The sequence below is a fragment of the Carica papaya genome, chromosome 7, assembly GCF_054855325.1.
Source record: "Carica papaya isolate Zhongbai chromosome 7, ASM5485532v1, whole genome shotgun sequence".
Taxonomy (NCBI): domain Eukaryota; kingdom Viridiplantae; phylum Streptophyta; class Magnoliopsida; order Brassicales; family Caricaceae; genus Carica; species Carica papaya.
This window is the reverse complement of record NC_142315.1, coordinates 26,988,319-27,007,561: the sequence shown is the minus strand read 5'-3', so window position 1 is coordinate 27,007,561 and position 19,243 is coordinate 26,988,319. Positions and strand designations below refer to the sequence as shown.

General features: G+C 36.5%; 4 protein-coding genes across 25 annotated transcripts; 3 read left to right on the top strand and 1 right to left on the bottom strand.

Moving 5' to 3' along the window:
- The first annotated feature begins 1,057 nt into the window (after positions 1 to 1,057).
- Positions 1,058 to 7,452, top strand: LOC110822868 (diacylglycerol kinase 4). 2 transcript variants are annotated; one of them, XM_088207160.1, is made up of 13 exons: positions 1,556 to 1,697; positions 2,430 to 2,589; positions 2,747 to 2,869; positions 3,047 to 3,184; positions 3,281 to 3,366; positions 3,632 to 3,719; positions 3,909 to 3,984; positions 4,447 to 4,529; positions 4,766 to 4,836; positions 6,108 to 6,185; positions 6,666 to 6,753; positions 6,910 to 7,026; positions 7,147 to 7,452. In XM_088207160.1, the coding sequence occupies exons 2-13, from the start codon at positions 2,503 to 2,505 to the stop codon at positions 7,303 to 7,305; spliced, it is 1,194 nt and encodes a 397-aa protein (XP_088063286.1). In that variant the 5' UTR covers positions 1,556 to 1,697; positions 2,430 to 2,502; the 3' UTR covers positions 7,306 to 7,452. The 2 variants fall into 2 exon arrangements, with proteins under 2 accessions (XP_021908792.1, XP_088063286.1); XM_022053100.2 differs by lacking the exon at positions 2,430 to 2,589 and having other exon boundaries at positions 1,058 to 1,697.
- A 122-nt stretch (positions 7,453 to 7,574) lies between these two features.
- On the bottom strand, positions 7,575 to 11,985 carry LOC110822826 (glutamate receptor 2.2-like). Its single transcript, XM_022053049.2, has 5 exons — positions 11,446 to 11,985; positions 9,227 to 10,548; positions 8,825 to 9,152; positions 8,261 to 8,673; positions 7,575 to 8,145 (listed from the first exon to the last, which is right to left on the bottom strand). Exons 1-5 carry the CDS (start codon positions 11,720 to 11,722, stop codon positions 7,696 to 7,698), a joined length of 2,790 nt encoding a protein of 929 aa, XP_021908741.2. The 5' UTR covers positions 11,723 to 11,985; the 3' UTR covers positions 7,575 to 7,695.
- A 920-nt stretch (positions 11,986 to 12,905) lies between these two features.
- Positions 12,906 to 13,370, top strand: LOC110822859 (protein DOWN-REGULATED IN DIF1 11-like). The gene has a single exon (XM_022053089.1). It carries the CDS (start codon positions 12,906 to 12,908, stop codon positions 13,368 to 13,370), a length of 465 nt encoding a protein of 154 aa, XP_021908781.1.
- Positions 13,371 to 13,576: 206 nt separating this feature from the next.
- LOC110822842 (uncharacterized) lies at positions 13,577 to 18,702 on the top strand. Of its 21 annotated transcripts, none has more exons than XR_015813352.1 (6): positions 13,595 to 15,520; positions 16,220 to 16,246; positions 16,407 to 16,466; positions 17,442 to 17,542; positions 17,637 to 17,682; positions 18,170 to 18,702. XR_015813352.1 is itself a non-coding variant. In XM_088207706.1 (6 exons), exons 1-4 carry the CDS (start codon positions 15,392 to 15,394, stop codon positions 17,523 to 17,525), a joined length of 300 nt encoding a protein of 99 aa, XP_088063832.1. In that variant the 5' UTR covers positions 13,595 to 15,391; the 3' UTR covers positions 17,526 to 17,528; positions 17,637 to 17,682; positions 18,170 to 18,702. The 21 variants fall into 21 exon arrangements, 3 of the variants coding, with proteins under 3 accessions (XP_088063832.1, XP_088063830.1, XP_088063831.1); XR_015813360.1 differs by lacking the exon at positions 18,170 to 18,702 and adding an exon at positions 17,786 to 18,013 and having other exon boundaries at positions 16,418 to 16,466; XR_015813350.1 differs by lacking the exon at positions 18,170 to 18,702 and adding an exon at positions 17,786 to 18,013.
- The last annotated feature ends 541 nt before the right edge of the window (positions 18,703 to 19,243 follow it).

The following is a 19,243-nucleotide window of genomic DNA, read 5'->3' as shown; positions in this document are numbered from 1 at the left end:
ATTTATAATATTTTATTTTTTTAAAATGGTCCTTTTTATTACCTTAAAATTTATGAAAATATCATGCCTGTTGGTTGAGCAACGGTTGGGGTCATTATTAACAGTAACTACACGACAAGCAATCTTCTCGAAGTTGGAATAATCAAATAAGACCCCAACGGTCAACAACCGCGTGGGTCCCAACCATCGCCATGAGCAAGTGAAGTTGACGCGCTGCATGAATTCCCGCATTTACCCTCACTTTTCCAGAAAACTACCAGATTAGCAATTATTAAACGCTTCTTATCCTCGATTTAAATTAGTGACATTTCCTGATTAATTAATTATATTAAGATGATAAAATGACGATCATGGGAATTTTGTTCGTGCACACAGATTGTAAATTCTCATAACCAAAGTTTAAAGAGGAATCACGTGGTTCAGAATCTATTAAAGTGGAAATTTCTGATTATTTTTATAATTATTTTAATAAATTAAATATTTCATAAGGTCTCACGGATGGTTGGTACACATAAATTAATGCCATTAAATATTGCGTGGTCTTGGCAGTTGAAAAATATGAATAAAAAGCTAAAAAGTATTTTTTTTTTAAAATATATATAATAATTAATTTTAAAAACCTGTCAATATAAAATCTTAAATATTTAATATTTATTCACATTTTTTTTTTCAAAAATTTTAAAGAATTTACCTTTACTTATTTCTAATACTCTACAGTGAATAACTTGATAAGAAAGCAAACCCCGGCATGCTTTTTAGAAAGCTAGAAATGAATTTTATACTTTTATGTAATAAAATTATATTATTTAAATAGTTTAAAACACAATCATACCTGAAACAAAATCTTAAGCAATCCTAAAATAATCTCCAAATAGATTAACTGAATATTTGGGTGTTTAAACGTGATTAGAGTGAATGTAATCATGAGTTACGTCTCTTAATTACCAGATGGCAGTATTGTAAATTAACCCAGCCCAGACGCGCCCACATTATTAATTCTCCAAAACAACCAAACCTCTGAACGGAAACGTCTACACCGGCGTCTTCCCCACCTGCCTGCACGGGCCCCGTCGCCAAAAGATATACTTACACAACCTCTTCTATATTATAATTACTCCATTTTAATCGAGATACAGTAATAAATATTTTTAACCCAATATTCATCGAACCTTTTCTCTTTCTTGGAATTTTGAGGGGAGAGAGAGAGAGAGAGAGAGGGAGGCATTGAATTTTCTCATTGGTTCTAGGTTTAATAATATTTTATTTTCTAGTGTTGTCGTAATCAAATAGGTTGGTCTTTTTCCCTTTTTTGACGAAAGGGTATATAACAGACAAAGAGGATGGATTCGCCATCATCGTTAGGGGATTCATCGACGGCGAGGATCGTCGCAAGATCGTCGATGATGGACTCGATCTCGATTCGGGCGTGCGGGCTGTCGGGGCTAGCGGGGATCAGGATCGACAAAGAGGAGTTGAAGAGGTCGTTGATGATGCCGGAGTACCTGCGCCTCGCTATCAGGGACTGCATCAAGAGGAAGGACGCCACCACCGTGGCTCACCAGTTCCTTATCCACAGCGAATCTGGCGTCCTTTTGGCTCCCGAGTGCCCTATGGTCGTTTTCATCAACCCGCGAAGCGGCGGTCGCCATGGCCCAGTTCTTATGGATAGGCTTAAGCAGTTGATGGGCGAGGAACAGGTCAATCTCTCATTCATTTATATTTACACGTCTTTATATTTGTTTATGTGTATAATTTCCTTGTGTTTGTTTCTTCCTATCAATGTCGTATAGAAATGGATGGTTTTAATCAGGAAGTGGGTGTACTAAAAGGACCAAGTGGTAAACGGAAAATGTGGTACTTTTACCGGGTTTTGTTCGAGTTATACTTTCTCCTTCTCTTCTTTCCAGAAGTTCTTTTTAATATTCAAGTATTTTTTTTGCCCGTTTTGTTGCTTATAGAAGAGCGAAGTGATGGGTAAACAGAGGAACAATTTGTGTGTTTTGACCTTCCTTTGCTTCGTATGAAGAACTCAGTTGAAGTGAGGTTGCAGGAACGAATTATAATGATTGTTTGTGGCGCAGCTAAATACATGGATATCTAGTAAAGATTTCAAAAATTTAGGTTGCTTCATTTTCGTTTGCTCTGTGTTTCCCTTTGGGTAAGACAAAGCCCCTTCCTGAAACTTGGATAAAAAACTGGCGGCTGGCACTGGTAAAATTAAAAGGGGTGCATCCTAAGTTAAGTGCTTTTGTTTTTGGGAACAGATCAAATGTTTTTGTTGGCCATGCCCTGCTTCCTTACTTCTCTCCTAGATAATAGAAGCTTTTGGGAGCCATATTGTCTTCTTTGTAGCTCTTCATAGGGTGCTTATCATCCGCATGGTAGAGGTCTGCTGTCTGTATATTACAACACATAACATAAAATTGCAGCCATGTGCAATTCGTGGGTGGAAAATCATGAATGTAATGGAAAGTAAGTTTCCGGCTTAGCTGAGAGTGGGACATGCAACCTAGGTTTCCTGATGTGAATGCTGGGTGGCAATCTCCCATACAAGCTGTTGTCACTCCCATGAATGGCAAGTTTAGGCTGGTAACTATTTACTATTTTCTTGGGCATTTGTTCATGTGAAACACTTTTTCGCTTTCCTTGCAACTCTACCAGTTACAGAGCCATGTTCTAATATCATCTATAATTGATAATGCACTATTTTGACCTGACAGATGTGAATTCTCTAAATTAATTGCAGGTTTTTGACCTGACAGAAGTAAAGCCACATGAATTTGTCCAATATGGATTGGGTTGCTTAGAGACATTGGCACTCCGGGGGGATGAATGTGCAAAAGAGTCTCGTGAAAGGATGAGAATTGTGGTATGTTCCTTGTAGTTGTGGCATGCTAGCTAAAGATGGTTTCGTAAAACATAGTTGCATTCACTTAAGCACTTTATCTCTGTGAAGATGCCATGTCCTATATGTGAGCCAGTAGCATTTTCTTTAATGATTTTAAAGTTGAAGCTTGAAATTGTCAGATTTGGGACGATTTGGCAGGTTGCAGGAGGGGATGGTACAGTTGGTTGGGTACTTGGAAGTCTTGGAGAACTTCACAAACTGAATCGGGAACCAATTCCTCCAGTTGCAATTATTCCACTTGGCACTGGCAATGACTTGTCTAGGAGTTTTGGCTGGGTAAGTTTTTTTTTTTTTTACTCTGACTTGAATTTTGAATTTGCTGACTGCTGGTTTGTTTTACTTTCTGGAGTTTTGGGTGCATGCTTTATTCAGGGTGGCACATTCCCTTTTGCATGGAAATCAGCTGTCAAGAGAACTCTCCACCGGGCTTCTGTTTGTCCAATTTCCCGTCTGGATAGGTAAGTTCTCTTGAATAATGTTCCATTTTCAAACACATCATTCTTTGTTAGTAGTAAGGATACTCTGTTTTGTGGTTGCTTTGTTTTTATAATAGTTTCCTTGAAATCCTATAGGCATTCTACCAGATATTGATAATGAATTCATTCAAACCATAGTGTGGGTTAATTTAAGTTCAACATGCTACATGCTTATGGAAACAACATAATATAATTATAGCTTGTTAATTCAATTAGCATTAAGCTAATTACTTGGTTGATTATGTAGCTGGCATCTTCTAGTGTCAATGCCATCTGGAGAGGTCGTCGATGCCCCTCATTCTCTGAGGTCTACAGAGGAATGTGCTCTTGATCAGGTATGGTCTTTCCTAATAAGATTTTACTGTTTCTTTTTGGGGATTCACTTGTACATGCAAAGTTGGTGAATGCATTTTTGGTTGTTGTTTGGAACTCTGTTTATTTAATGTGATCTTACTTCAATATAGGAGTCATATTTTTCCAGAAAATATTGTTTTGTTTTAATGTTAGAGCTTCCTTGTGAGCAGGGTTTGGAGATCGAGGGTGAGCTGCCTCCAAAAACGAATTGCTATGAAGGAGTTTTCTACAATTATTTTAGCATAGGTTTGTCAGTTTATACTTCCAGATTTTGATCATTGCATCTGTGGATTTTTTTTTTTTCTGCTTCCTTCCTGTTACAAGGGGAGCATGGCTCTGTGCTCAAATGCTTAATCCCTTGAAAATGGGTAATGGTATACATGGCTGGACCAAAGTCTAGGTCTAATATATATATATATATATATATATATACATGGCTTATAATTTTGTTGGAAGTGGTTAGATAATGATCCTTTCTTGGACTCCTGGTTTCAACCCGTATTCAACTGAAGCTAATGCCTTTCATCTAATGGTTTAACAGGATGAGAACATTATATGTTAGATAAATTCCCAAGTTGATTGTGTTGATCCTTGTCTTTGACTTCTGTCAAATAAACTGGCTAGAACTTTGTAATGCTTTGATGAGTTTCTGTTTCTTTTTTTTTCATTTTACTTAGAAGCTTGCTATTTCTATTTTTGGTTCCATAGGAATGGATGCTCAAGTTGCTTATGGCTTCCACCATTTACGTAATGAGAAACCTTACCTTGCTCAGGGCCCTATTTCAAATAAGGTCTGCTTTAATACTTTTTCTTTTTTTACCATGAGTTTCCATTTTTTGTTTTATTTGGCTGAAAACTATGATCAAGTTGACTGATGCTCATTTCTGCTTAAGGGTTTGAACTTTATCGAAATCTCTAGCCTTTAGAACAGTGCAACCTAGTCAAGGATTCAATTTACCTCATTCAGCAATTCAGTTGTCTTAATGATGCTGATTCAAGATCATAAACTATTCCGTTCTGTTTGTAGCTTATCTACTCTGGTTACAGTTGCACACAGGGTTGGTTCCTCACGCCTTGCATAAGTGATCCAAGTTTAAGGTTAGATATCTTGCAATTTTGGTGGCTTTTTATTTAATTTTGGTGGATTTTGTTTATTTCTCATTTTGTTGCATGTATACTTGAAAACAACCATGCAAGAGCTTGTGGATGAGTAGAAGCTAAACGACCACAATTTTCTATCTTTTCTTTTTGAGATAAAAAGTGTATAGTATGTATTAACAAGGTACTAAGAGAGTACCACCAATTTAAAAAAAAAATTGCAATTGTGTTAAAGTATCAATGACATTTCCAAAATTCTCATTCTCACTAATGTCATGACCCAACAAAATGGAGTCAAAATAATGAAACCATCTACTTTAATCTTGTGTCTCAGGCTCATTACTCTGAAAAGCCCTACTATTCATTTCCTTCTATAATATCAAAAAAATAATTAATGGAATCAGCTTTACAAATTTTCTTTTACTACAAACCTCATCCCAAGCCCAAATTTCGTCTTTAAGATTACCCGCCATCACCCAATTAATTCCCATGAGGTCATAGATTATTGTCCATAATTCATATGCCATAAGGCATCAAAGAAGGATATGGTTACAAGATTCCGCTGCTTTCTTGCAAAAAGAATACCCATTAACCATGATTCATATGCCATAAGGCATCAAAGAAGGATATGGTTACAAGATTCCGCTGCTTTCTTGCAAAAAGAATACCCATTAACCATGATTTTGCCTCTTGTCATCAACTTGTTGATTGTCAAAATGCATTGCCGACTTGCTTCACAGGCAAAGAAAACAATTCTTGGAGGCGCCTTCACTTTCCAAACAGCCACAATTTTCTTCGGCACAAGATTGCCAAACTTAGTGATGCATGCATTTGTTGTTAGCTTGTTTTCATTTATTATCACAGCCTCTATCTTTTGGCGCAAGATTCCTAAATGGAGCATGGATGTGTTCACTATTAGCTGTTCCATTTATTATACTAAATTCACGTTCTTGATGCTTGCTCAACTTTGTCATAATAGCTGTGCTAGAGCTGATGATTCTTCTTAATCTGTTGATAGATGATAGTTATATAGTGATGATGTCCTCAAGGTGTTTGTCTTTTACAGCTAGGGATTTTTTAACGACTAGTATAGAAGTAAACATTATGATGCTTCAATTATCATTTTTTTTTTTGTGTTTTCTCCTAGTAATGCTTTTAGCAAAGTTGTTTTTCTCTTTTTGGTGTCAATGATGTTTTGATTGAAGTAGGTTTTCACACTTATTCAATTCTCTCTTGTTGCTGACATCTTCTGAGCATTTTTCTCATTGTAGAGGACTCAAGAACATCCTAAGGATGCACATCAAAAGGGTCAATTGCTCAGAATGGGAACAGATTCCGGTTCCTAAAAGGTAATATCAATTGTATAAGTTTTTGCTCAAGTGCATTGATCACTTGATGGTCTGTTTTCTATTCCTTGTACCAGATTTGGGGCCTTGAAAATTGTGGATTCCTTTCCCAAATTTTACTTCTTGCTTTTAGATAATCTGTCTGTTTTTTGAAATTGTGTTTTTTCTCTAAGACCTTAAAACTTAGGGACTTCCATATCAGGACTGCTATGTTACCTGTATTCTGGCTATATACTACGGGCTATACATTTAGGCTGGTAAAGTTATGTGAATTGATTTTCTGAATAGCTTAAAAAGGTTTTCTTATAAATATTTTTATCATGGCTATTTCCATTGTTTATTTTATACCTGCGAGGATCTCATTTCCTTATTGTATAGAGCAGTGTTCAATGTTGAACGTACTGTTGGCATCTACTTTGTAGCACTTGTTTTTGGCTTAATACCTATTAATATGCTTGTTTTAATTCCCAATCTTAATCATAGTGTGAGGGCTGTGGTTGCTCTAAATCTTCATAGCTATGGAAGTGGAAGAAATCCATGGGGGAACCTGAAGCCAGAGTATTTGGAAAAGGTAAATTACACATTGTTCTATTTGCCAATTAAAGTTGCTAAAGCCAGGAACTGTTTTGCTCTTGGTATTCCTCAACAATATATATGCACCTTCATTTCCATTTTTATTCTGTTAACATTACATTTGTCTTGACGGAACATTTTACTTAAATCTTAGAGAGGATTCGTTGAGGCGCATGCAGATGATGGCCTTCTAGAAATATTTGGGTTGAAGCAAGGATGGCATGCCTCATTCGTTATGGTTGAGCTTATTTCCGCAAAACATATTGCTCAGGTATGATTCTTGAACTTTTCAGTTATACCTTCTCCTTTACCCAAGAAAAAGAGAAGAACTAGCTCGTTCCGGTCTGTAGAACTTTTGAACATCCAGATTCTTTTACCTGTTATAATTCAGGCTGCAGCAATTCGATTAGAAATTAGGGGAGGGGAGTGGAAAGATGCATATATGCAGATGGATGGAGAACCATGGAAACAGCCGATGAACAAGGAGTATTCAACATTTGTTGAAATCAGGAGAGTTCCTTTCCAATCATTAATGGTGAACGGAGACTGAGTACATCTGACTGGTTCTTTCTCTGTTGGGATGAGCATAAAGCAACCTAGGGATTGTAAAATTATGTTGATGCTCCCAAGTTAAACGACTGGGGCCTCTGTTGTATCTCATTCATTATTAGTTAAAATTTCATCTTCTTTCTTCTAACCAGATTGGGAAGGAAACTAATAGCCAGTTCAGTAATTATTGACTGGATTACTGAGTTTTTTTTTTTTTTTTTTTTTTTTTTTTTTTTTTTTTAAGACTAAAGAAATAAAAAAATATGGAAATAATTAAAAAATATAATATGATATAATGCTTTTTCAACTATTTTATGTATACACAAGATAGTCATTATAATACAAAAAAACATTAAAAAATCAACAATTATGCCTTAAGTTTGATGTTCAGTTACAAATCGCTCATTGAATGATGCTCAGGAGATTCATCGTGTAAATGATTGATAATATTATTAGTGTCAGTATTAGCAATAGAATCGACTACTCTAACTAATTCGATGGTACCATTTTCATTCTGAGGATGTTGGCTCTCATCTGAAGGTTGGGGCGTTTGATCAACCATGTCAAGACCCGGAGAAGAAGATACACACTTCTTCAAGGACCGTTGCCATATACGGACCTCCGAAACAATTATGGCTAAGAGTGTTGCTGTTGCTGTTATGATAAATAGGCCTCCAAAGTTGCTAGTACTAAGACCAGGACTTTTCGATGAGATGTTAATGTCTTTTTCCTTCCATGTTCCAAAATATTTCTTTTCCAGTTTAGTCATCTCCTTTCCTCCTATTGCCTTTATGATTTCTCTTGAAACGTATGCAACCAACGGAGCTCCTATCGGAAATGCCTGCATGCATACATTCAGGTATATGATATATATTTGGTGGATGTATAATTAAAAAAAGAATAAAAAATAAAAAAAAAATCACTAGATAATAATATTAAGAGAAAAGAAAACTTACAAAGCCAAGTCCTTCTGTGCGGTAAATGGGTCCAGCCATCATATACCTAGAAGTACCGTATTTAGCAAGGAATACCTTAATGTAGGGAATTTCGTCAAAGATGACTGAAACACCTCCATTCTTGCTTCCTCTAGATAGAGCAATATCATATTCACTGATATTGTCATATGGCTTGATCTTGGACCTCTCAAACTTTAACTCATTTACTAAGAAATCTTCTATGAATGACCCACTCTGGTAGCCTAAATAATCGCCATTGTCTCTTAGGCTTTTCACGCTTGGGTACGATGGTCGTAACTGGTCAACCGTCAGTATTGAAGATAAATTTGCAGTGTAACTCTGCATCAATATAAAAGCTAAAAATAACCATATCACCAACACCACTCTTGAGCTATGCTTATTCACCATCTCCCCTGTTACCCACCAAATCACAATTGTTTCAATAGAAAATTATATATTTTAATATAGTATATACATGTATATATATATAGTGATTTAAGTAACTAGTGTGGCGGATGGATTAATGGAAAAAAAATAAATGAGGTATGTGGAAGTGAAACTTACTTTGAGGAGTGACGATGGCTTGGACTGGAAATAATAATATCATACCAAGCTGCTTCTTACGCGACCCAGTAAAGTCAACACTGCCAGAACGACGTTCTAAGACTTTTATGCTCAATCCCACACAGATGCAGGCTATGAGAATTGTCAACCATAGATCCAAGCTCAGAGGTTTTAAGAAAATCCACATGTCTCGCCCCCTGTTATGTTCAATTGGAACCAGCATTGTCACTCCCGTATCAGAATACGGCAGAGTGAAATCAGCGCACCTTGTTCGATTTCCCACGATTGTTATATCTCCCACCACGGCATCAAATCCCTCGTCCTTGTCCTTTAATTTTTCGAAAGTTTAAAAGAAGAAAGTACATTAAAGAATAGAAAAAGAATAAGCTAATAGATTTTTACCTTAGCCTTAATTTGGCAAACAACCGAATCGTAGCTCCCGCTACTTCCTCCTTTCTTGTTAATATAAGGTTTTAATTGATAATGGAACTTGTAAGGTAAATTATCCCATATCAGACGGAAGACATCGATAGAAAATCCTGTGAAGTTGGCATTATTTGAAAGTGGGTCTTCTGTTACGTTCACAAATTCTGGGAAGCCTGCTTTGTATGGAACCCCGATTATAAGTGTCCGGCTACCGGCAGAGGGCACGGTCCAGCCCCTCGGCGTTCTTGTTGAGTCACCAGGCCAAATTACACTCTTTAGGTGAGTAATAGAAGTACCTTGTCTTCGAGTTATTCCATGCTCAGACGACCAATACCCAATTGGTCTTGCTCCTTTACCAATTACATTGAATATTTCATACGCACAAGGCTGCAACTGCCCACCAACCAAGTTAAACTCGCCACTCAAGCCTCTGAATCTAGTCTTCAAGATTTCACCGACAAGTTTTGGACCAACTGTGGAGACACCCAAATTGGAAACATAATTAATTACAGTATGTTTATTGTTTGGTTTCAACAAGGTAGAGTTTATGAATCCAAGTCCTGCTCTTTCGATGGCATCTGCTAATGCCCAGATTGTGTCATATGCCCACAAACAAAAGATGTCTGGCTCGGTGGTGATCATGGTTGGATGTGTAGAAAGAATCTTCCTTTTCAATCTCAGCTTAAAATTATCGAGATTTCTTGATTTGGGTATGAAGGGTCTTATACCTAAAACACCTTCCATAGCATCAATGAAGATGGGAGCTAATACATCAACAGAATTGGACAAACTGTCTGTTACTATCCATGCAAACCCTTCACTCATCATTCCTGCTTTATCCGCAAGAGCAAACAAGCGAGACCCAATAGAGCTGGTCATATGCACTACGAAAACCCTAGTCCACATGCTCTTCAACTCGTTTAACTTTGTCAAGATTTCAGAATCTTGAGCTGATAAAGGTATTCCAGATTTTATAGATAGCTTTATGTCAGAGTCTAGCAATGCATCAGTAAGGAAAGGAATAATGCCATTGCCGAACTCAGTGTCTTCGTATACGAGAGCCACCTGGTGCCACCCAAATTTTTGGATGATGCTAACAATGGCATTAACTTGAAAGGAGTCGACTTGGGCAGCTCGGATGAAGTAAGGGCTTTTGTAAAGCGACAAACTAGGGCTGGTTGCGGAGAATGATACCACCGGAACATGAGAATTTGCGCCTATTTCAATCACAAATGCTGCCTCACTTGATCTTAGTGGCCCAAGTATGGCCACTACTCCATTGTTCAACAAATCAACAGCTGTAATTACGAGTACAAAATCACCAAGGTTATTGATTTATGTCCTATATAACGACAATTCTTTTCTGTATTTATATTAGTTGGTACAAAGAAATGCAAACAATAACGTTGACTTGTTTTGGATAATCACGTTGAACAATTCAAACATCTATTGATGAACTAAAACAATTTATTTATAGGGCCAGGATATATATATATATATATAGGTATGTATCAGTTAAAAAAAAATGTATATACTAGATATATATGCAGTCAAAAGATGCTTGCTTCATTATCAAGATTGCGAATACATTTCTAGGCGGCTGGTGCAAGCTGGCTGGTCCATGAATCTACAGATTTCTATCGTTTTCTTTCTTAAATATTGGCTTTTCCAAATAAATATACGTACCAATACCCCCGGATAACTAGTCAACGACGATGACCGACTACGCATATCTTATATATATATGACCATTAATATCATAATGTATGTTTATATATATAAATATATGAACACCGAGAACTGATTAATAGTTAGATTAAGTTAAACAAGAATTAATATCATCTTACATGAAACACATTCAAATTCTCCAAAATTTCAGTCTTTCGCCAAAGATATTTTCCCTTACTTTTTTATGCAAATACATATAAGTTCTTTCTTCTGTAAAATCTTCAGCCTGTATCTACTATGATCTCCTACTTTGATAAGCTATTAATTTTCTACCTATTTCTTCTACAATCTGTACCGGTGTATTTACACAAACGTCTGTGATTCTTAAACGTATTTGTACACATACAAATATGTATAATTCTGGACCTTTAATCTGCTATTGGATAAGCTTTCTATATACATATATATGTATATGTATATATCACATGCTTACGATATCAAAGAAGCTGGGGTAAGAGAAAAGTTACCTCCAGAAGCGGAATCGAGGATGCCGCTGTAGTTTCTGGTGAGCAGAGACAATCTAGTGGTGTAGTCAGAATTCAGAGAGTAAAAATCTGAGAGTGACATGGAAAGGCACGTACTCGCCATGGAACCTTCATGTGAGCTGAAATCTAGCAGCGCTCCTATGGGTATCTCTCTTATTCCACTTACACTACTAAAGTTGCAGAACCCAAAGAAGAAGAGGAAGAAGAAGAAGAAGAAGAAGAAGAAAACCAGGTTTCGGCAATCAGCTGGATACATCATCGATCACTAGATCATCTCGAGAAGTTTAATGATTTGTCACATTGGTGTTTGTTGATTTTATAGAGCGATTTCTGTTCGTGTCCGTACCCATGAAACATGCAAGAACTCCATTTTGAGGTGAAATCTCGGCCACGTCGAAAATCAAAATATATATAAGAAATATTTTTATATAGGTACTATCCAAAATATAGTGAAAGTATTGTCAAATGTGAAACCGCATATGAGTTTCGTTCAAAATAAATTAATAAATCACATGTAATGTAAGTCGTTAATACCTTTTTTTTTCTTGTTTTCTATTTCAACACTTGATTAGATGATCAGATTTTGTCTACTAGAATAAGAAAACGAATTGTGACTTCAATCCAATTAGTATCATAATGATCAGATGGAATCCAGTTCCACTCATTGAAAGTTACTTCATAAAGAGCAGAATTGGTCAAACCGATATATATATATATATATATATATGTATAATTTTCAGTATTTTGCTGTCTCATTCTGTGGAGGTTAACTTGGCTGTACAAATACTAGAATATTATTATATGAAGTTCTTATTTTTGAGAATGAAAAAAATTAATGTTACCTAATTAAGTTTCCTGGTATTTTCGCTTGGCAGGATCTGAACATCGTTGACATTTATGAGTTTTTGTCGGATATTGAATGAGAAATCAAGATGTAGAAGAAGAAGATCCACATCTTTCATTTTCAAAAGAGATCCACATGATCAAGAAACTAATTATAAAATTAAAAAAAATAAAGCTTGTATTTATATAGGACAATGACTTATATAGGCTTAACTCAGCATTGCCCCAGGTGCCAGGGAAGATGAAGCTGTTCTCTAAATTCATTATTTTATATGTTAAAGAAAATTATTTGTAAATTTACAACATATTTTTTTTATCTTTTTACAGTTAATCAATTTTGTATTATTTTCTTAATTACATTAATATTACACTTGCTTAAGAAATCCGATGGTGAAAATGAATTAATTATACATTAACATAAAAAAGAATAAGTAACTTAAATTAATTAATGACATATGTTAATTATATTAAAGAAAACCTCCAAGCCTTAAAACCACCTGCTTCTTATTAACGTAAATATATGGGAGAGGAAACATAATTCTTAATACACAACGAGAAATCCCACTCCAAAGAATTCGTCTTTGTAATAATCGCAAACAATGGCGAGATTAGAAAGCATGGTAATGGGAGTTTTGGGTTTGGTATTAATACTGTCGCCTTTGGCGAAAACCCAATTAAACATAGACGCAGTAAGTCCTTCACCAGAGAGTTATGAAGATATTCAATTTGGAGAGACTCCAGCCGAAGCTCCTTGGGGTGAAGAAGATGATTACTATTATGATGATGGTAATGATGATCCATATAGCGATTTCGTAGATGATTGTTTCACGAGGTTCGATTTCAACTGTGAGAAACAAGTATTCGAGGATGCTCCTGCCCGCGGACATGTCAGTAAAGACTGCTGCTTGAAGCTCATCGAACTTGGTAAAGACTGCCATGATGCATTGACAGAGTCTTTTACAGTGACGGATGAAAATATAACTCGTGCCCAGTTTGAAGCTAAGAGCAAAGAGACTTGGGATAAATGTGTTCTCGATTATGGTTCTCAAACACATCTTCCATGATTTAATTATGTATTAATTATTCAAAATTAAAATTAATATACATTTAATTTACCCATTACTCATCACTACATACTTGTTTCATATATTTTTTAAAAATAAAAAATAAAAATGCCCAAATCTACGTTCAACATTCTGACTTTTAGAGCCTTTTAAATCGACTCAAAGGCCCAAATATTTTTTAAGATCGGCCCATTTCCTTTTTGCAAGAAGTAAGCCCTGACCTAAACCCACCATCAATCTGATTTCGCCTTCCACAGCCTTGGTTTTCCGGCTGCTTAGGTGGTCATCGCCGGGTTCTCTTGTTCGACCAGGTAACTTGTCATCCTGTTGGTTCAGGAGATTATGATGAGTACGTGCTTCCCTGGTATTTGTTCAGGGTTGATGTATAGAATAACATTGATATTTTCTACTTGGGTTATTATTTTTGTCTTGATTTCTTCATGCCGTGTGTATATTCATCTACTTCCTTTCGTTTACTGATATGAACATATGGCTATGTGCTTTTTCTTTCTTCTTATCTACCCGTTTGGCAGCTGTTATATGCTTGGATTGGAGTATAAGACAGGTTCTCCATGTTCTGGTCTACGTTTCTTCTGGTAATTATGGTTGAGTTGGTAATGCAAATAGTTTGATTTATAAAGTAAGTTGTCCTGGACTTAGGGAGCTGAGTGAGTGCTTGTTCTGTCTAGTGTGGGTAAAGGTGGGTCTGCGCGCTATGTCTAGCGGCTGCTGGTGTAGGTGAGGTTGGGTTTCTGGGTGCTTGTTTGAGGGTGTGGATTCTGGGAATGGGGTGCCCTCGTTGGGGCTGGATATCTGTCTGGGGTGGTTCTGCTGCGAGCGTGGTGAGAACTGAAGTTTGTGTTGAGGAGGGTGGTTAAACTTTAATGGATGCCGGTTTTGTGTGTCTAGTGGGAGCCGGGTGTTAGTATCAAGTTCTCAAAATCGATTGAAGAGTTTGTGGTTATTGCTTCCTTTTAGTCTATTAAGGCATGCGATCATCGTCCATTGACAGTATTGCATCGATGGAGCTCATGCTCCTAAGTAAGCATTCAGATCGAAAGCAGCTGCAGAAGCTAGAACAATCATCCCTCTTGTTTGGTTCTATCTCCATCCCCATTAGACTGTTTAGGTTGCTGTTATACTCCTGCTTTCTTGGTTGATCATGCTGTCTATTCTCTGAAGGGAGGAAGAAGGAGCGTCCATCTGTTTTTACCCTGTGAAAAGCTTACTGCAGAATCTTTTTTTTTCCTCCGTTAGCTCCCTGTCATGGCCGCTCCTTGTGTTAGGCTCCTTGTGAAAATCTAGCTGATACTTCTCTGTTTACAGCTGCTGTTTATTGTCTACCATGTGGCTAGAACCTTATTCTCCGGTGTCTACTGTGCTGAAACTTGTCAGTTACTACTTTTTGGCAGAGGGGCTGCTTTTGTGTTTTATGCTCCTTAACTTGTACATTTCTGCTCTATCTGTGGCTCCTGTTCTGCTTCTCTGCTCTGTTAGAATTCAGCCCGATTATTTCTTGCCTTTATTTCTCATGCTAGTGGTTGTTCCCACTTTAGGTGGGTCACCATTCATGCAGTTCTGAAGTTTCTGGGGAGATTTTCAGTGCCCTTGGTGCATGTTGTTTAGCCAATGTTTTGTTCTCCTAAGTCCTACATTTATCTGTGCGCTAAAGCTTCTTGTGTTTACTATATGTCTTACTTCTTTTGGTGCTCTTTAGTTGCTTAAATTTTTTTAGAGGTAAATGATTTATTAATAACAAGAGAGTTAGCTACATACCATTCTAAATAGTTCTAGAGTACGCTTCAAGAAGACGAGCTAAGCCACATAAAATTGATCCTCCAAAAGACAAGAGGAAAAATTTCTGCATTCAATACATAGAGGCAGCCACCATAATCAATACACAAAGGAAAAGCTCCAGATGCAGCAATGCTTCTGTTCCAGGAACACATGGCAGCCAAAAGGAGAAAGCTTATACATGAAAGCTCAATAACAATCATCAATGTCAAAACCAATTACATTACATGTTGCTGCCTAAGAAGAAGAAAAGCTTGAATTTGTGGGCGACAAGCAGCAGCAGATCAGATTATGGCCGCATCTTGTGCCGCTCCACTATGACTCATCCAGCTTTGCGATGTTCATCCCTATATGAGGTATAACAAAGACTTGAAACATTGTACCTGTCATCTTTTATCAAGAAAACATTCTTTCTTCGCCTGGCCTCAAATAGAGACTCTGTCAGCCTGGTATAAACAGGATTCAGCATTTGATGACAAACTGGCCGCTTGCTAAGCATGCCTTTAAAAATTGAAAACTTAATGTGATGAGATGCACTCGAATTGTGGTATCTTGGCTTACTAATAGCGTCAATAAACCCTTCAAATTTTGTCATCTTCAAATTTTGTTGAACAACCCCCCCACCAATGGTCCCCAAAAAAAAAACAAGTAAAACAACCAAAGATCAATCGCCCCTTGGGTTGAGTAATTAATTTGTGATTAGCTGTTTATTTTGTTTTACCTTTCGAGAAAGAAAAGCTGTCATGGATGTCATTGAAGAAAGTTACAAAGTTTCTATATTTGACTCTGTTTCTGCATCTCTTTTGGGGGCTGTATTCTCTGATAGTTAAGGTCCCCAAAAGACTACAACTTTGAAGCCATGGCGAGCACCAAAGTACGAATGATCATGACCCAACCCATTGAATGGCTTTAATTGTTCATCTTTTAAGTTCTTTTATAATTGTTACTTTTCTTTTTTTGAAATATAACTAATTGTGACTTCTTTTAAGTCAACTGCTCTGCGCATTCGCTAATTTTTTTCTGTTGTTCTTACATCTGGATTTCTGTGGCAAAAGAACCTGATTTTCAGGTATCTTCAACGTGTAAGCTCTCAGTTCCTTCAAATTTATTTCTTTTATGTTTTTGGCTTGTCCATCTCTGGGTCCTTTTGTTGTGCTTGGCTTTTGTTAAAATTATCTGGGAATTGATGAGTGTTTTAGCTTCCTGTTGGTTCGTTGCTTTTGTTGAAATTTATGCGGACAGCTTGCATACAGATTTGGCTATTTGAGCAGAAAAATTTTGAGGATTGAAGGACGAATCATTGTTAGTTTCTTATTGCTCCCATCATTCTTTTAATTTATATGCACTAAACATGAAACATCTTTGGAGATTTATGGGTTATAGTTTGACAGGCTCGATTTTGTATTGTATTTACTAGTCTGTAACACGTTGACTGCGACTTTCTGACTTTATTGTGTCTTTGTTACCGCATGCCTTTATTTACTGCACGATGTGTTTTTCCTTATTTTTTGAAGTCTACTTGGCCCGCCAAATTTTTTTTAGAAAACCTCTAGCTGTAGTCATTAAAAGGATGGCCTAAGATGCTTAGCCAAATGTGTATGATTTAGATTAATAACAGTTGGATGCAGTTTTCTTATGTAGATTGCACTAAATAGGCTAATTGGCTTTAGTATGGTCATGAGTTGAGAAAAAATGGCGTTAGCCATATGCATGATACCTAGCTAAAATTAAACGGTGGTTGTGGCAACGGCACCAACAGGGTTTCTTATCATACAGGTGATTTCTGATCATTGTTTTATAGATAAGATTAAGGTCTGACTTTGTGACTTTGCCAACGAATTTTTAGGATGCATCGTCTGCCATTATTTACTTGTAAAGCACGTCAATATTCTAGAATTTTTTTTAAGTTAACACTTGCTCAAAAGAAAGAATTCATATTTGCTCTTCTAAGCTAGATAAAGAACCACTATGGGTAATATTACAATCAAATTGGTGACTGTGTCCCAAGCCTGCATGCTGCTAGCTCCTTTCAGTTCCTGACTAGATGGATGAAAATTGTATGTGAAAATGGACAACGGCATAATTAAAATGGGTAAGAATGCCAATTAAAACAGCTCCTGAGGGAGATAGGTCCTAAAGGGAGTTGAAAACATTCCAACTTAAATGAGAATATTCCAAATTTCAATATGGTCAAAATTGCGTAACTCGAGTTATCTTGTCTGTTACCTGATTTAATTCAAGTATGAATCCTTTTATGGTTATAATTGGGATGTGCAGGGTTTCCATGAGTACATGAATCTAGTTCTGGATGATGCTGAAAAAGTGAACTTAAAGAAAGAAGACCAGAAAATCACTTGTTAAGAAGTACTTTCTACTCTGTTAGTCTCTCCGTGTTCCTTCGCCAAAAAACAAGCTGCTATCTTCTCTCTTTATAACTAGATGTTCTCTGACTTATCTTTTTCCCTCTCCCAGGAAGAGTTCTTCTTAAAGGAGACACCAAAACCCTAATAATGAACACGTAAGTGCCACTGAAGCAATCATTTCTATCTGCACGGATCTGTCTCTTCTCTCCCTCTTCCTGCTTATCACATTAAAATAGTTTTATTTTTCAAATATTACAGGTGAAAGTGATTCTCATACCCATACGGGCATTTATCTGGATTAGCTTTACTTCCTATTTCAAGTGATTGTGTAGATTTCTATTAAGTTGTTTCTCAGTTACAGTAGGAGAAGAGATTTTAACTTGTATTTTAAATGCTTCGTGGTTGAGTATCTCGATCAACCATCAAAAGTTTTGTAGGTTTGGTGCTATATATCCTCTACTGGATGAAAATGAATAACTTGGTCAATTTTCTTTTCCCCATCGAAATACAATTTATGGATTTCTCAAAATGATTTCAGATCACAGCATATGGGTCTTTTCATTCAATCTAAAAATAAGGATCCTTCAATTTTTTTTTAATGAGCAAAAGAAGAAAGTGACAGATATCCACTAACATGTTCAGTGGGTGAGCTTTCTTGTGAATGGTGGAAGGCTGAAGGCAGCAGGCCAGGGTGTAGCAAGAAACTGACAAAGAGGAAAAGGGTCGGGTCATGGGGTTTGACGTGGTGGGACCCGAAGTTGCTGGTCCTGCAACACGTGTCTTAATCTGGTAACCTCTACTCAGTTTGTCTAACCTTGGGGTGGCAAACCCAACTGGTTCGGACCCATTTTTGTACTCTTTCGGGTCTCCACACCATTGTTGGGTACTGACTCATGCTCCACACACATGTATCTTTCTGACTTGACCCGGGATTTACTTGCCTGAATGCCGTCATTTTTGCCGTGGAAGTAGATTGATCCTATCATGGATCTCACCCTTTTTCTTCCTTGAACAGGGTCAAGCCAAGTTTGTAATGGGTGGGATATTAATTTGTTGTCTGTGCCCATATCCTGGTATATGGTAATCTTGTTTTTCCATGCATTAAAAAGCTTATTGGAGTGAAATCATGGCAACTCAATGGAATAAGTGGGCTCTCTTAATTGAGCACAAAGTCATTACATGAATGGAAAAAATGAAGTTTGGCCAAGTCAAATGATCAGATGGATAGATATAGACTTAGTTAGATTACTGGTTGGTTGTGGTGGGATTAGGTCATCTTCCTCTTTTCTTCTCAACCAAACCCTAATTGCACCAGTTGGGATTTTTACTAAATACTTGAGTGACTTCCAAATAAAATGTGGTTTACACCATACAAACTTTTTTAAAAAAAAAAACATTTTATTTAATCTAATTGTATTTAATTTTACTTTAAATTTTAGTTAGTTAATCTATAAAAATCAATTGCAATTTATATATTTTATGTATAATTAAATGAATATATAAATTATGCATTTTCATTTGTTGAAAAAAATGAATTAGAAGAACAATAAACATGAACTGGGCTTGAAACTAGAATTTTATGTTTAACTAAAATTTTATTTTATTTATTTTATATAAACATCCTTATCTCATAAAATTAGATCAAATTAATGGTGTATATGTGTGTGTATATATATATATATTCTCAAAAGGGAGTGTAAGAAATGGCAATCATGA